General features: G+C 44.6%; 1 protein-coding gene across 1 annotated transcript in view; it reads right to left on the bottom strand.

The window, feature by feature from the left end:
* MYL3 (myosin light chain 3) overlaps positions 1–14,941 on the bottom strand; it is a 39,805-nt gene extending 24,864 nt beyond the window's left edge. Inside the window, exon 1 of the mRNA XM_069859208.1 lies at positions 14,723–14,941. Coding sequence (XP_069715309.1) covers positions 14,723–14,848 — 126 coding nt within the window. The 5' untranslated portion in view covers positions 14,849–14,941. The remainder of the gene's footprint in view (positions 1–14,722) is intronic.
* Positions 14,942–18,470: the final 3,529 nt, after the last annotated feature.

Genomic DNA, 18,470 nt, shown 5'->3' with positions numbered 1-18,470 from the left:
CTCTCCTGCACTTATTGGAGGGCTAGGATGGGGCACTGGTCCCTGAGTCAGTCATCCAGGCACCTTGCATGGGTACAGCGTGTGTATTTGGATAAAGAAAAGCTCAGAGGGGTATGCATTTGTGTTAAAGTTTGCTCACCTGTATCTATATGTGCATTGATTCACATGTACAAATATATATATTAATGTACACTCACATTTCTTTACTACATTCATGTCTATGCACACATGATCTTACTATATACTTAGTACATATATATATATGCAAAAATACTAGATAGATAGATAGATAGATAGATAGATAGATAGATAGATAGATAATAGAATCACAGCATGCTTTGGGTTGGAAGAGAACTTAAAGACCATCCAATTTGAACCCCCCTGCCACGAGCAGGGACATCTCACACTGGATCAGGTTGCCCAAAGCCTCATCCGACCCAGCCTTGGACAGGGTCAGTGCATCCACAGCTTCTCTGGGTAACCTGTGCCAGTCCCTCCCCACCCTCACTGTGAATAAATTCTTCCTGACTTATACTTTATGCAGAACCCACATTCACAACCATACACACACGTTAACCCCCAACTCAGCCAGAGAAATCAGCAGTGATACAAGGTGGTTTCTAAAGGACCAGTATAAATCTGCACTGATCTTTTTAAACTTTGGTGATATGGATCTAGAGCACAGATCTTTGGAACAGTAGGATGAAGGTATTCAGCTGGGATAAATCTGCAGGCATGACCAGAGGGGGATGTGCTGGTTGACTCCCTTCTGGGAATCCATCTGTGACGTGGACAGCATTCATGAGCAAAAGCCGCTAAAGCTCTCCTGATCCCTGTTATTAGTGGCAGCAGCATCCAGTTCCCTGGCTATGGCTGGGATTCTGGGAAGCAGCTATGTCATCAAAGGGAGCTGAGCTGCAAGCTGACCGCATACCCTGAACATAGAGCAATGATTTCAGTTTAAATCTATTTAAGCCCTTCTTCTCCCTGTCTCCTTTTTTTTTAGGTTTCAGATTGCAGATAGGACAGGGGACGGAACAATGCCTTGTAGTATATATGTATACAATGAGCGATGAAATTAAACTCAAGAAGGAAATTTGCTTAGCAGGAAAAAAAAAGCCTTCTGGAGATTATATTGGCATTGTCCCTCTACTAATATTACATCCATTTCCTTCCTGTATTTCTTTCCACCTCTTTACACTGGTCAATGTATGATAATTTTATACATGTATATATATGTATGTATGAGATATTGACATTGCTTTGTTACTGGTTTTAATAATATCTGGACTTTAAGCAATCCTTTTGCCACTTGGAAACCTTCCAACACAGTCTGAGCAAAAAGAACAGTCCCCGGGCTGGGAGAGGAAAGAAGGTGGAGGTGGAGGTGGAGGAGCTCGCTATTAGTCTAAGGTCAGAAAGTTCTGCATCCTGAGACTACTCTGAGCTACTAGAGCTTTAGAAGAGGTTGGGATGATTATGGACCCAAAGTCCCAGAGCCTGTGCAGGAAGGTGGGCAGGTCTCATCGGCTGGAGTCGTGTGCATAGAGATGTAGCAGAAGCAATTTCCATGCTCCTGGCTTTGACATAGAACTATAATTATCCCAATTTGGCCAGTTCAGAGCAGGTACCCACTGCATGCTTCTGCCTGAAAATCACTGCAGATCACAGAATCACAGAATCACAGAATCACAAAATAACCAGGTTGGAAGAGACCCACCGGATCACCGAGTCCAACCGTTCCTACCAAACACTAAACCATATCCCTCAGCACCTCGTCCACCCGTGCCTTAAACCCCTCCAGGGAAGGTGACTCAACCCCCTCCCTGGGCAGCCTGTTCCAGTGCCCAATGACCCTTTCTGTAAAGAATTTTTTCCTAACGTCTAGCCTAAACCTCCCCTGGCGGAGCTTGAGGCCATTCCCTCTTGTCCTGTCCCCTGTCACTTGGGAGAAGAGGCCAGCACCCTCCTCTCTACAACGTCCTTTCAGGTAGTTGTAGAGAGCAATGAGGTCACCCCTCAGCCTCCTCTTCTCCAGGCTAAGATACGTTCTTCCTTTTTCTGCTGCCATGGGGAACTGCTCTGTAGCAGCTTTTAGGTGTTTCTACCAGCCCTACTCATCTAACACGTCAAAACACTTCATGAAAGCCCATCACAGAGCTATAATTATCACTGCCTCCACTTGGTTTCTGGAGCATGTCAGTGCAGAGATAGGCCTTTATCCAAGGTGACCACTTCCAAGGTCGCCACTCAGACTCGCGTAGCAAAGCTGAAGGGCTCCTTCACTTAGGAATGCGTTTCATGTGGAGATGCATTGCCCTGGGCCAGCACGGCAAAGACTTGTTACAGGACAGGGATGGGGTGCAGGACCAAGAGGGAGAGCGGCACATCATCATCTGGCTCTGAGTCACATCCCCAGCCAACTCACAACCTGTGTGCCCCTGCTCCCTGCATGGAACACCCATTAATCCCTTTTTCATCCTGTCAGCACTGACACCAGGGAAAGGTGCACCCAAGAACCTCTGCTCAAACACAAAGCAAAAGTTAGGGGAAACCCAAAATTTCTGTTTCTGTTAAGAGTCACTGTTCTCTCTCCACCTCCATCTCTCCTATAGTTACTCTCAACATTTTTTCCCCTGCTCCAGGTTAAGATTTAACTGGTTTACAAGAGGAATAAATACTCTTTCTCTACAGTCCAGCTTTCCAGTAACTTGGGAAAAATTAGCACTTTGGCCAGGGCCTTCTGCATGCTCTGAGCTGTGCATTTAATTTAAATTTAATAGTTATTGCACGTTACACAAATGGTGATTAAAACCATATTGATTGAGGTTTAGCAACTATGTGAGAAATGCAGATCTTATTACAGAGCGGCTTCGTATCCAGAGTGTGCTTTTAATAACTCCCTGCTCATCAAAGGGCAGATTGGAGACAGGGAAAGGAAAACGCAAGGCTGGGAGACACCAGCTGGAGGGATGATGGGTCAAGCATCTCTCCTCAGGTACACACACCCGTAGCAGGAGATCTCCACTCTGATATGTTGCTCACTTTCCGATCTGTAAACCAAGGAAAACCTACCTTACAAACAACTATAGGCATTCAGACAAGCCTACAGAGGCCACATCCACACCCTGTGCCTGGAGAAATAGGCAAACATAGAATCCTAAAATCATAAAATCATGGAATGGTGTGGGTTGGAAGGAACATTAAAGAATATCCAGTTCCAGCTTCCACTGGATCAGGTTGCTCAAAGCCTCCTCCAGCCTTGCCTTGAACACCTCCAGGGCTTGGGTATCCACGATTTCTCTGGGCAACTTGTGCCAATGACTCACCACCTTCATAAGAAAATATTTCTTCCTAAAATCTAATCCAAATCTCCTCTTTTTCAGCTTAAAACCATTACCCCTCATCCTATCCCTGAACTCCCTGAGAAAGAGCTCTTCCCCAGCTTTCCTGCAGGCCCCCTTGAAGTACTAGGAGGCTGCTCTGAGGTCTTCCTGGACCCTTTTGTCCTCCAGGCTGAGCAACCTGAACTCTCTCAACCTGTCCTCATATAGGAGGTGCTCTGGCCCTCGGATCACCTTCATGGCCTCCTCTGGACTCTCTCCAACAGGTCAGTGTGCTGAGAACTCCAGAACTGAGAGCAGGACACCAGGTGAGGTCTCATAAGAGCAGATTAGAGGAGCAGAGCCACCTCCCATTGCTTCCATCCTCTCATGTTGGTTGAGGTCACAGAATGCGGTTTTTCCATGGCAGGATGTGTTGCTTTAAAGACTTTCTAGGTCCATATCTGTCACTGAGCCCCTTGAAAACTCAAAGACTGTCAAAACAGGGCTTATTTTTCATTCTTTCTTCCCTCCCTTTTGAAAAAGCTACAAAATTCTTTCAGTGGCACAGCAGAAATAAACAACCTCTCGTGTCCTACTTTGTCTGAGATAACAACTGAAAAGAGAAAGCTATCAGGGAAAATAACTGCATCAAAATCACCCTGCTGAGAGAAGCGTAAGCCCTTTCAAATCTTAGCTTTTGCACAGTTCTTTGTTTTGTACAATTTCCAGGCGTTACACAGAAGTGAAAAGCAAGCTAGGAAATACTGCAGGGAGATGACAGCTGTATAAATGTCAGGAGGGACTGATAAAAATGTGAAACATGCAGGGGGACAAGGGGAAATATAGAGAGGAGTGAAAAAAAATCCTAGACACACAGAGCTAATCTTACTATTGATGATTTCAAATGACTCTCTAAAGCTGGGTGCCCTTGCGCAGGGTTTATTCAGTGCTAGAACCTTTTCTTCTCCATAAGGGAAATGAGTTGATGGTGTTTAAGACCCTCTGCAGAACTTGTCTTCTTTCCATGAGAGACTACGGAAAGTCACGGTGAGAAAATCTGGCCCCACTCCTGCCTCTCAGGAATCCAGCTACAGGCTCAGAAAGCTGCACATTTCACTTTAAATGCTGCAAGGTCTGAGGATTCAGTTCTGCTGCAACTCTGAGTTATTTCAAATAAAAAGAGCATAGGAAACTTGACAGGTTTTCATCTCTGCATCCCTCAGACCAAGCTGAGCTGTTTGCAGATTTGGTTTTCTACGTTCCTCTGCCACAGAAATCAGACATTGCGGAGAAGTTATTTTCTGGCAACTGCAAACAAAGACTTGGAAGGTGAAACTGCCCAGATAAATGATATTTTTTTTAAAAAAAAATCATCATACTACTGCATATTTTAGGGTGTCACTGAGCAATTTCCAAATTTTGGGAGAAAAAGTCATTTTGATTAAGAATGAAAACAGGTTTGGGTTTTGTGTTCTACTTGATGACAGTTTTAGTTGGAAATGAGGGACAAAAATTGTTCCAGATTGGTCAAAATGTTCTCTTTTGCCCAAATTGAAGTAATTTCTACCATTAAAAATTTCTGCGTATTTATTTATATAAGAAAGAAAGAACCCTCCAAAATTAATAGCTATTTCAGATCAAAAAAATCTAAACAGGGAATTAACTAAAAAAAAGCTGAAACTGGTACTTTTCTTCATCCTTTACAGATTCTTTTTTTAAAAAACTGTGCAAAAATCCGTGTGTATTTGCAAAACATTCTGGTGCCACCAAGCTGCACTTTTTAAATCTCCCCCAAAAGTATTTTTACGAGATACGTCACCCAGCTTTGCAAACAAGAGATATACACAAAGATAGCCAGACTTTTGCTGGCCCAGAAAATCCATCCGGAAAACTACTTCGACTTCCAGTGCTATTTGGTTTTGGCCCTAAGAATGAGTGGAATAGACCACAAAGAAACCCTTTTTCTGTGTTTTAATGCCTGCTTGCTCAACATCTTACTAGGCTTTTGCTCTTCTTCATCCTGGCCTGCATCTCCTGGAGATCATCTCTTTTGGGGATGCTCCTAGTCCCAGGGAGTTAAGTCATCCCATGTTCCCCCTTCTGGGGAAACATTTGACTGGGACAAGCCTACAGGTTGTGTCCTACTGCTGAAATAACCTTTAGATTTTCAAGCAATGATTCATTCCCATCAAGCAAGCTGACAAATTCATGTCAGCCTGGGGCAATCTGCTCCAAAGCAAGAGTCAGGAGGGAGAAAAATGCTCTCTCTCTCATAGAATCACATCGTAGAACCATAGAATGGTTTGGGATGGAAGGGTCCTTAAAGCCCACCCAGTTCCAACATCCCTGCCGTGGGCAAGGACTCCTTTCACCAGACCAAGTTGCTCAAAGCCCCATCCAACCTGGCCTTGAACACCTCCAGGGATGGGGCATCCATGACTTCTCTGGGCAACCTGTGCCAGTGTCTCACCACCCTTACAGGAAAAAAAAAATTCTTCCTAATATCTAATTCTTCCCTCTTCCAGCTTAAAAACCATTCCCCTCTTCCTATCCCTGCCATCCCTTATAAAGAGCTTCACCCCATCTTTCCTGTAGGCACTCTCCACTATTAATAGCTGCCCCACAATAGTCAGCCTGGCTCAGAACGTCCTAAGCTTCCAGATTGGCATGGAATATGATAAATAGAGAATAAAAGAGCAGAGCTACTTTTAGAACTGTAGGGACATCTGCAACCAGATCAGGTTGCTCTGAGCCCCATCCAATCTGATCTTGAATATTGCCAGGGATGGAGCATCTACCACCTCTCTGGGCAAGATGAGCCAATGTTTCACCATCCTTAGTGTAAAAAATTTCTTCCTAATATCTAATCTAAACATCTCTTATAGTTTAAAACTGTCACTCCCAGTCCTATTGCTACAGACCCTGCTAAAAAGTTTTTCCCCATCTTTTTTAGAACCCCCTTTAAGTATTAAAAGGTTGCAATAAGGTTTTCTTGGAGTTTTCTCTTCTCCAAGCTGAACAGCCCCAAATCTCTCAGTCTCTCTTCATAGGGGAGGTGTAGAGAGCATCTGAAATCTTTCTCTGGAGTTACAGGAGTTTGTACCATTATTACACTGAAAAAGAGATTTGTCTCTGTGCATCCAAAGATATCTTGCCAGATCAGTGAAACTGTTGCGCGTACACCTAAGAGGTTATCACTACTCACTAAATTAAAAATAAATCACAATATGCTTACAGAAGTTCTCACACCTTGCCAGAGCGCTAGTCCATAACAAGTCAGAGGCAAATCCCATAAAATGCAAAAGGGAAAGTTTCCTCTTGAATCCCACAAGCTTGCAATGAGGTCTCTGGTCTTTGCTGAACTTTTAGCCTGTTTTGCCTGGGGCCTCCTTAGACTCACTGCTCAAATTTCTCTCTGCTTGAAAGGCTCAGGAAGAAACCACTGGGAGAGAAAGAGGCCCAGCATGGGCTGAGTTTAACCTGGCAGGTGCCTGCCCACTTCAGAAACCTTCAAATAAGTGAGCACAGGAGGGAAATTGCTCTCTAAAAGTATTTCTACTGAGATTCACTGTAGGCCAATAATAATAACGGTGATGACAATGGGAACACGTAGCACCTGGATGGAATGAAACCAAGGGGAAAAACAGGCTGCAGAAAGAAAGAGGAGATGGTGTTGGGAGGTTAAACGCATATGGGTGGCCACCATCAGCTGTCTTGATGCCTGATATTGGAGGCTCAGGCTTACGTGTCTAAAGAGGCATCAACATCATTCTCAAGTAAGTCCTGGCCAAACTCTCAATGAGATCTAACAACCTGAAGGTTTCAAAGTGGGCAAAGACCTGCATCCCTTCCACATCTTACTAAAACATAAAATACTTTCTTCTTGCAAGCTGGATATGGTAAGTGTACACTGTATGAGATACCCCGACAAGCTTTCTTCTGAATCAGACATGCCCTTTGTAGTCTGGATACCTTTAGTATGTCCCAGGTCATCATCTACTCAAAGACTCAAAGCAATTGGCCCCTCACTAAGTATTGTGCTGCCCCGTGTGGGTGGCTCAAGGACTGCCCTGTACCACCATCCATCTCATCCACTTCTGACTTAAATGTGCTTTCCTAGTGTAAATCAGGGCTGAAATAAACTGGTGGATGCCTTTAAAGAAACCTTCTCCTGCCTTCTCTACAGCAGAGAGAAGGGGTTCTTCAGCATGTTGAGATTTAATTCATGCCTGCACTAGGATATCCTAATCTTAGCCTAGAAAATGGCTTTTTCCAGCACGAAAAGCCCCACTCTTTGCTATGCAGCCCTGATGTATCATGTAACATGGGTCTGTGTTGTGAAGGACCTTACAATCCTGCCCCCGGCCAACTACAAGGTTACCTGCTGCTGGGCCTTGAATGTTAGAAAAGATGTGCACCCATGATCTCATCCTTGGTTTCCCTCACACATCCAGATAAAATATTCTTTTCCACACTCCAAATCTCTCTCAAGTCAGCCAACATCTCAGCTTTCTTATTCACAAAGAAGCCTTTTTGCCTGTAAGACCTTTCAGCCCTACACACTCCCCTCTCTTGTTACATAAGTCAAGGATGTAGCTAAATTCCTCTCTCTGAATAAGAGGTACATTCAAAACCTCTCACACAGCTACAAAACTTCAAGAACTCAGGCTACACACCCCATGGCTGCTGATTGCACACACAAACTTCTCAAAACCGTGACTGCAAAATTCATATGCCACTTCATCCTCTTGTACACACATTCATTACTTTCATAAACTGAATTTCTTTCTTATAACCACAAGTTTAATAAAGTTTTTTTTTTCTTTTCCTCACACAAATACTAATGCAACACATTTTCTCAACAAACCAAATCTTTTTTATCCGCAAAGTAAGCTCTGCTTTCTCATTCTCCCAACCAAGCCCTCCTCACAGGTATGGCCACTATTAACTCGCACACAATTCTCCCACGTCCAAACTCCGTCTGAAATAATAATTTCAGTCACTTCTGCCCAGAATAAAATCTTTAGCAAGGCACCAAAACCTGTTCTGACAATCCCACCTAGCAGGGAATTTATTGCTGAAATCATAGAATCATAGGATCATAGAATCACCAGGTTGGAAGGGACCCATTGGATCATCGAGTACAACCATTCCCATCAATCACTAGCCCATGTACCTCAGCACCTCGTCCACCTGTCCCTTAAACCCCTCCAGGGAAGGTGACTCAACCCCCTCCCTGGGCAGCCTTGGACAGGGACCAATGACCCTTTCCATGAAATATTTTTTCCTAATGTCCAGCCTGAGCCTCCCCTGGTGGAGCTTGAGGCCATTCCCTCTCGTCCTGTCCCCTGTCCCTTGGGAGAAGAGCCCAGCTTCCTCCTCTCCACAACCTCCTCTCAGGGAGTTGGAGAGAGCAATGAGGTCTCCCCTCAGCCTCCTCTTCTCCAGGCTAAACCCCTCCAGCTCTCTCAGCCGCCTCTCCTAACCCTTGTTCTCCAGCCCCCTCACCAGCCTCGTTCTCTTCTCTGGACTCGCTCCAGAGCCTCAACATCCTTCTGGTGGGGAGGGCCCAGAACTGACCCCAGGATTCAAGGAGGGGTCTCCCCAGGGCCGAGTCCAGAGGGAGAAGAACCTCCCTGGCCCTGCTGGCCACGCCGGTTCTGATCCAAGCCAAGATGCCCTTGGCCTTCTTGGCCACCTGGGCCACTGCTGGCTCATGTTCAACCAACACCCCCAAGTCTTTCTCCTCCAGGCAGCTTTCCAGCCAGGCTTCTCCTAGTCTGTAGCACTGCAATGTTTTTTTTCCCCCACAAAAAACAATCCATCTTCCCTGAGAGTCATTTACTTCCCTTCCCTGAGATTGCAGCCACCCTGATGTCTGCTCAGCCCTGCTTCACGCTGCGTGGAGGTGCACATATGCACCCTGGTGTGCCTGCCTGGCTGCAACCGTGCTATTGCACTGTGGCACAGTTGGTGCTTTGGAGCTGAACAGACAAGTCCAGCAGGATTGCTGGTTGATGAAAAGCTTGACATGAGCAGGAAATCATAGAATCATAGAATAGTTTGGGTTGGAAGGGACCTTAAAGATCATCTAGTTCCAACCCCTCTGCCATGGGCAGGGACAGCCCACTAGTTAAGGTTACCCAAGGCCCCATCCAACGTGGCCTTCAACACCTCCAGGGATGGGGCAGCCACGACTTCCCTGGGCAACCTGTCCCAGTGTCTCACCGCTCTCATGGTGAAGAAATTCTTCCTAATGTCTAGTCCAAATCTGCCCTTCTCCAGTTTATATCCTTGTCCTTTATTGGCTTGCAGCCCAGAAGGCCAAATATATCCTGAGCTACTTCAAAGGAAACGTGGCCAGTAGCTCAAGGGAGGTGGTTCCTCCCCTCTACTCTGCTCTGGAGAGACTCCACCTGCAGTTTTGTGTCCAGTTCTGGAACTTTCAACATAAGAAGGGTATGGAACTGTTGGAGCAGGTCCAGAGAAGGGCTACAAAGGTGATCCAAGGGCTGGAGCATTTCCCATACGAGGACAGGCTGAGAGAGTTGGGGTTGCTCAGCCTGGAGAAGAGAAGGCTCCAAGGAGACATTTAGCGACCTTCCAGTACCTGAAGAGGACATACAAGAATGCTGGGAAGGGACTTTTTCTCAAAGCATGAAGTGATAGGACTCAGGGGAGTGGCTATAAATTGGAGAGGGGCAGATTTACATTACACATAAGGAGGAAATTCTTCACCATGGGGGTGGTGAGGCACTGGAACAGGTTGCCCAGGCTAGTTGTGATGCCCCATCCCTGGAAATGCTCAAGGCCAGGTTGGGTGGGGTTTTGAGCAACCTAATCCATTGCGAGGTATCCCTGCGCATAGCAGGGGGGTTGGAACTAGGCAATCTTTAAGGTCCCTTCCAACTCATACCATTCTATAATTCTATGAATCTATCATCTCATCCTTACTGGTGGTGCATGGTGCATACTATTTCCCTCACGGCAGTTCCCATCCTGGATGCTCCTACATCTTTTCTGGCATAAAAAGGAAAGAAACTCTTATTTTTTCAATATCCCTGCAGATGTTCAGGAGCCTGCAGGGCTTTTCGGGGAGAACAGGTTTCACCTGGCTTCAGGATCACAGTACTTCACAGAAATAAATGATGGCTGGTTTTTTTTCCCCAGGCACCTGTAGCACTGCATGCTGCTACAATGAGCATAGCAAGCAGTGACATGGGAAACCGTGGTTGTTAAGGATGACTCAACATGGCAAGCTGTGTCCCTTCCAGGTTCTCATGTGCACCAGCTGTCTCTCTGTGGCCTTTTTACTAGGACTCACTGGACTTTGAACACACGTCACCTCAGCTAACTTTAGCTGCTGAAATGTTGGCATCCAAATACCTACCTTATCTCTCTCTATCAAAAGCATCTCCCAAGTGTGATTCAGTTCATCTCTATAGAGGTGTTTATCATTGCTGCAAGGGACAAGCCTTTAGAGAGTTTGTCTCTGCTGATTATAGATCATACAATCATGGAATCATAGAACGGTTTGGGTTGGAATGGACCTTAAAGATCACCTACTTCCAAGCCCCCTGCCATTGGCAGGGACACCTCCCACTGGATCAAGTTGCTCAAAACCCCAAGTAACCTGGCCTTGGACACCTCCAAGGATGGGGCTTCCACAACCTCTCTGGGAAACCTGGGCCTGTGTCCCACCACCCTCACAGGAAAATATTTCTTCCTAAGATCTCATCTCAATCTCCCCTCTTTCAGCTTCAAACCGTTCCCCCTCATCCCATCCCTCCGCTCCCTGATAAAGAGCCTCTCCCCATCTTCCCTGTAGCCCACCTTGAAGTACTGGAACCTGCTCTCAGGTCTACCCAGAGCCTTCCCTTCTCCAGGCTGAGCAACTCCACTTCTATTTCTATATATTGGATCAAATCCTCTTGGAATGTTTACGTAAGTAATATTAAAATTTCAGAATAACTGCATTTACTTAAGGGGACATAACTCACATTTAGGCCACTTAACTGACATCCCAATAGAGGTTCAATACAGACCAAGACCATGATGCAGCAAGAGAAAACCAATGGGAAATCTAATGTGATTCTGGAGTGTAAAATAAAGCTGTTCGACTATTATCATAACAGCAGACTGTAACAGTCAATAAGAATGAAATAAGAAGTACTTTTCCCTTCCATAGCAATATTTTACCTCTGAGACTTTTTAGTGTCCAAAAAAAGAAGTTTAAAAAATTCCAAATACAAAATTGTGCAATAAGGTCTGAAAATAAATCTTAAGAATTCGAGACATCCCCATCAAAGATGCATTTTGATAATTTTGAACATTTTTCATTGATACAAGTTTGTTTTCCTCTCCTTTTTTAAAACTACGGGTTATCTTTTGCATGGTAACAAGAACCAGTTTCACCCTGGAATGCAGAAATGGGATGCTTGAAGAACTTCAAAACTCATTAAAGCATTTTTTTGAAATGCTGTACAATGATCTAGGGAGGTTATCCTGATCTACACCAGATGGCCTGAGCCCCACCAGACCTGGCTTTATGAAGCAGGAAGCAGTATATTTGCAAGACCCAGCCCTTGCACACAAACAGCTTTGATTTTGACAAAAGCATTTTTGATGAAAACCATTTAATTGAAAAATTCCCAGGAAAACTTCCTTAGAGAATATCATCTCCCCTTACTGTGAGCTTTAAAAAAACCCCAATAATTACTCTAGCCCCAAACCATGCACCTATCAATCCTTCCCCTAGTACAATTTTGCATATAGTAGATAATGGAACAGTCATTGGAAAAAGGAAGAGATGTTAACACAGGAGTACTGGATTTACTTATTTTTTTAGGAACTCAATGCATACTTTTTAACACCTTAAAAAAGAAAACAAGATAAGGGTCCATAATTGCAAATCCCACTGGAGGGAAAAATCAGAATTTCCATCAATATGTGTGTGGAGTGAGGTAGTTTAAGAAAAAATGCAGAAATTAATTGGTTTTAAATCCTATTAAGATGAAATTGTATTTGATGATTTTGATATTGTGGTGACTGAAAAGACTGGTACCACTGAAATTTTTTTTTTGAGTGGTACCAGTTTGGGGTGGGGTTCTTTTTTATAATTACAACTCATCTCTCTACTGGACTTAGCTGCCCTTCATACCACAATGTCATCGTATCCCAGCTGAATAAAACCACAATGTCATAGTATCCCAGCCGAATAAAACCACAGTGTCATGGTATCCCTGCTGAAGGTATCTGTGCCCTCCAAGAGAAGTTATTGCAATTACCCTCTCCTCCTTTTACAGTGCAGGAATGTTAAGTACAGAGACGTTAGCAGAGGGCTGGATCCCACCACATACCACTTGCCCAAGGTCATGGCATAAGTCCTGCTCAAAGCATGGACTGATTCTGGTGTCATTACTCTAAAAACTAGCCCAAAACCAAATTCTGCCTAATCTGATTTTTCTCTATATAGTTACATAAGGTTGCTTTTATTCCACTAGCATTTACACTGAAAGATTTTGAAGGTCCTTATGATTTAAGGCAGAAAAATTCCACTTTCAGTGCTTGCTTTGTTAGAAATCCCCAGCTGCAAGAATCAGTCCCATATAGAAGATGCAAGTGGTTTTACAAGCTGCCCGTGAGACCTGCTGCAGTGTGCTCAGGAGGCTTTTTGAAGAGACACAGTAACGCCTTCCCTTTCTCACATAGTTTCTCTGTTTTCCTAGGGGAGAAACTTGATTATTTTTAGCTAACAAGACAGGGTCCCAGAGACTTTCACCCCTCACCTCAGCTCTGGGAACTGGTGCTGTGGATGGCAGCAGAGCTCTGTCCATTTTCCTCTTTGACATTATCTACCTTGTCGCGTGTCCTCTGACTCACAAGTGGCCACCATGACTCCCCTGTTGGTCACCCAGTTTCTTGCAATAACAGGAAAGAATCTGGCTGCTATATACTAATCAATAAAATAATGATGATTTACATTCAGTAATGACAATTAACATTCAGTACTGCTGATTTGCATCCGTGCCTTGCCCAAATCCCCGTGAAAAAGAAACTTCTGAGATGCTGCAAAGCTCCTTTTCCCTACTTAAAGGACAATGTCTTGTGAAGAAATCTTGCTTTGTTTTACAGTATCTACTGTCACATAGTATTTACTGTATAAATAATAGGGAAATGCTATTCCTAAAGGTCTCTGACATTGACAGTAAATGTATGTGAGGCAAAAGGGGAACTCGAAGTTTTTAGTCCTTTACTTGCTTATTTCATTTTTTCTAAATTGAGAGGTCAACCTTTGATAGTCCATTTCACGGTCACTCTTAGATGAATATATAATTTTGTTCTCCTCGACACTCTCTGAGAGATATTTCTTTTGAAATAACAGGGTCGCTCTCAGATATGTGCTGAGGGGTCATTTCCCAGAGGAAAAAAAAAAGCATTTGAAAAGGAAACAGATCTCCAGCATCATTTCACTGGAATTACCTACTTCACAGCTTCAAAACCTTGTTTCCTAAACACTGCTAGTTCCCTGTCAATAAAGTGGTTTGTGAAAGGGTAACGTGATGGTAGGCAGCTCAGGATTACAGTAGTGACCCTAAATTCTCTCAAATCCTATTTCTGAAATGGCCTTGGAAACCTAATCTCATCCTTAGACATCCAAGCAAGACTTCAGCAACCTCTGCTGACACCAGCAGTGATTCTTTCCAGCAAAGACCTCTCTAAAGGGGAAAGACTTTGAGAAGTCTCATGCCCTTTGGAGGAATTGTTGAGGAAGAACCTGAAAGGATAAGTTTATTCTGGAAATCTGGATTATTTTTTTTCCTCTCTCCCTCCCCAAACACACATACACAAACACACAGGTCCTTTGCCATTCACCTGAGCTTTTCTGGAAAACCACAGAATGTGTCACTGGCTCACCTTAAAGAAGTCTCAGGCTGGTGGTTTCTGCCAAAGTGATGGATTCCAGGCAGAGAGAAAATAATTCATTGCTCCAAGATTACGATCTAGCCTTGGCTGTTGCTTAGTCAGTGGTGACCCCTGAGCACAGTCAAGCCTTCCTGACCCCTACCTGCAATAATATTCCCACCGAGATCGCTGAAGCTTGCATGCAGTAAAACTCTCTACTTTGGGGACAAGACAGGACAAACAGGTCTGAACATCCTCAGATAAAACAAGATTCAGCTTTTGGCTTGTCTGTTTAGCAGAGCCTCCAGTTACTTTGCTGCTACTCTTACTCTACCCGTGGCAACTGCCTTTGCTGCTCACTTTCTGCTGAAAACCAAGAGCTTCTTTTGAAGAACATCGTCTCTCAGCACTGAATACACCACCAAGAGAACCACCACCAGCCCAAGCCCCACCAGCCTGCTTCTTCCCACATCTGGTTAGAAAATACGTACTTTGACAGAAGCTGGGTTAAATTCAACTTCTTTTTTGGGTTCTGGTTCTGCTGGTTTAGGTGGTGCTGGTTTGGGTTCTTCCTTCTTAGGTTCAGCCTTCTTAGGTTCGGGCTTCTTCGGAGGCATGTTGGTCTGCTAGTGGGCTGCTTTAGAAAGGGAGGGAAGGAGACAGACAGAAAGAAGGGGCTGCTGCAGGATAAATCACCAGCACGCACAGGTCTTTATCCCTGTCCACTCTCTTGAAGTCACACATTGTTTCACCCTCAGACCTGTCACATGTCAGAGCTCACAATAGGGACACTGCTATAAAAGGGCAAGACATCTACCCGGCTATTTTAGAGCCACCTGATACGGCATTGTTACGAATTATCACTTAAATGGAAAGACACGTTGGGGATTCTAGGGCTGAGGCTGCTGCTGGGTCAAACATTTTTGATGTGCATGCATGTGCGTGTACAAGGGAGAGGCTGGGTTACCATCCAGGTCCCATCGATGGGTTTTATGCTGATATTTACCTTTCCAGCTCACTCACGGTGGAAAATCTCTTTCAGGCTGGACAGCACCACTGGCCTTCGTTGTGCCGCAGTTCATTAAAACACAAGCACAGGTTTATATTTAGACATGAGGATGGGGCTATATGAGATTTTCACCATCCACATACCAGCTGGCACAGGAGAACTCATGTCCCAAATCACACATTGGTCTCCTCCTGGGACACTACAAAGCACAAGTATTGCTTATAGCAGAAAGCATCAAACGATCAGGGAAACACACGCTCACCCACACACACAAGCTGGGAAAGAGCTGGGTGTCTACAGCTACATCCTCACAGATGAGATTTTCCAGATCATTTAAGGGATTTAAATGCCAGATTCCTGTTTAAATAACTAAGATAAGGATATCCATTTGAAGCTTTTCTTATCCCAGCTTTACTTTGATTTAAATAACTCCCCTTCAAAGCAAAACGGAGTTAATAATTTTCAGATCTGCATTTGCATATGCCAATTTTCTAAGACAGGAGGTCATTATCTGAGACATACTTGCTCTACTTTGCCTAGATTATTTCTTTCCCCCCAAAATTATCATCTCGTGTAGCAAGACAACTACTCATGCCACCACAATGTATTTGAAAAGGGGATCTGTGCTGACATTTCAAATAAATATCAGTTGAATGAACCTATCAGTAGTGGCTGCCCCACCCCTGGGGGTGTTCAAGATCACATTGGATGAAGCTCTGAGCAACCTGATCCAGCAGAAGGCTCTCCCTGGTTCCCTGGAAAAACACTTATGCTTTATCCTGTCCAGCTGCTCCCAAATCGCGGTACATCACTTACTGGCAGTACACAAGCAGCTTTGAAGTGCAACATGAATATTATACAGAAAACTTGCACTCCCATTGAGCTGCTGTCTCCACCACAGCTTCAGCAAGTGAAAACAGTTGTGAATCCTGGAGACAAAGGAGGGAGAATGGGGAAGGGCCATACCCTACCTGAATCAGAGCCTGCTTTCTGATTCCAGGTCTGAGGTAATGCCAGAGTATTAATAGTAAATACATCACTACAATAGTGTGATTGCTCCTGTAATGGTAATTTGTTCTTTTTGGGTGATGCAAAGCAAGCTCACTCCTCTAATCAAAGAGGACACTTAGAACACATTGTCTATAACAGGAGCCACGAGCTGCAAGGTATTTTGGTTTTTGAAGGACAGCCTGGAGAACTGCGTTTGTCCCTGCAACATGTCACCTTCCAAGATACTCAATCCAGGCAGTAGGAAAGGGACAAGTCACCATGGGAAGGCAGGGATCTGATTGTTCACTCTGGCTAGTCCAGACTCTGGTCCTTTTCAGTTCACCACAGCCACAGATCCCATCTGGTGGAGTTCACCAGTCTCAATCCACATGCTTGCTTGTTCACCTGGGGAAGAAGTTGCTGACAGCAACTTATTGACATATTGATGCAGCAGCACGAGGCCAGCAGCACGAGGGAGGGGATTCTGCCCCTCTGTTACTCTCTTGTGAGATTTCATCCAGAGTCTTGTGTCCAGTTCTGGAATCCTCAGCATAAGAAGGAGATGGAGCTGTTGGAACGAGTCCAGAGATGGGCTACAAAGATGATGCGAGGGCTGGAGCACCTCCCGCAGGAGGACAGGCTGAGAGAGTTGGGGTTGTTCAGCCTGGAGAAGAGAAGGCTCTGAGGAGACCTTATAGCGACCTTCCAGTACCTGAAGGGGCTGCAAGAAAGCTGGGGAGTGATTGTTTAGAAAAGCTTGTAGATATAGGACGAGGGGCAATGGGGATAAACTGGAGGGGCAGAGTTAGGCTAGACATAAGGAGGAATTTCTTCACCATGAGGGTGGGGAGGCCCTGGAACAGGTTGCCCAGGAAAGTTGTGGCTGCCCCATCCCTGGAGGTGTTGAAGGCCACGTTAGATGGGCCTGGGGCATCCTGATCCAGTGGGACACGTCCCAGCCAATGGCAATGGGTTTGGAACTAGATGACCATTAAGGTCCCTTCCAACTCAAACTACTCTATGATTCTATGATTTGGTCCTTGGATAGTAGGGTGAGATACATCTGCATTGCAGATGCAGCAGAGCTGCGCTAGATGATTCCATCTGGCCTTCAGCTTCTGTTGCAGAATGGCATCAGTCCATCACAGGTTCTGTGCCAGAACAGCCGGTCCCATATACACCTCAGATATCACAGAGCATCACGAATGGCTCTAGAAATTCTTACACAGGCAAATGAATGCCATCTCCTGATTAAACTACAGGACATTTGCATAGTTTTAGAGTGCCCATTGTAGGCAGAGGATCCTGAAATGACATCAGACACTTGTATTTAATTGAGTGAAGCCACAGATATAGAATCATAGAATCATAGAATAACCAGGTTGGAAGAGACCCACCGGATCATCGAGTCCAACCATTAAATAGTTGCAAGGAGGAGAATATCTGCAATTGAAAGAGGTGCATCACCTTCGCACTGAATATACAGACTGGGTCTCTGTTGACTGTGATGGGAGAAGAGCTACACAGTTCACACAAAGATGTTTACATTGTAGACACTTAAATTAAGTGAGATGAACCTTACCTGGGCTCAATTCCATCTTTTGATATTTCCTTTATATTGCAAAGAAGAGTTTCCCCCCCAGGTTTCTATTTCTTATTTGCTCATTTTCTGTCCAGAACAATCAAGAATTAAGTGGGGGAGGTATCTGATGTACCTTGCTGATCAGAATAATCAATCTCTGCAAACTTTGCAAGCTTTCTGCAAAGAAATAACTGAAATCATACATTTTTTTGATGCTTTATAAAAGGTTTTGCTGCATTGATTTCTGTATTGAAATCAGTCATGGCTAGAGAATGCTAAGAGCTTTCTACCAACCTGAAAATGTGCCAGGGAGTAATTTTACCACATTCTGCCACTACAGACTGACATTGCAGGAACCAGCACAGACCCAGGAAATTCAGAGCTCTGCTAATTCAAGGCAGCAGAATTGCAGAGCAAATCAGAGTGCGCTCTGAGAGCAGCCACAACCATCAGGACAGCACCCAAGCAGGCATCAGCCTAAGCACACGTGTGGTTTACACAACAATACTTCATTTACACAACACAACATAGCATTTAACAACCTGATTCAGTGGGAGGTGTCCCTGCCCATGGCAGGGGAGTTGGAATTGGGTGATTTTTAAGGTCCTTTCCAACCCATTCTATGATCTGAAAAAGCCAACAGGTCTTACCCCTGAAC

The sequence above is a fragment of the Phaenicophaeus curvirostris genome, chromosome 6, assembly GCF_032191515.1.
Source record: "Phaenicophaeus curvirostris isolate KB17595 chromosome 6, BPBGC_Pcur_1.0, whole genome shotgun sequence".
NCBI lineage: Eukaryota > Metazoa > Chordata > Aves > Cuculiformes > Cuculidae > Phaenicophaeus > Phaenicophaeus curvirostris.
This window is presented reverse-complemented; position numbering and strand designations above follow the sequence as displayed.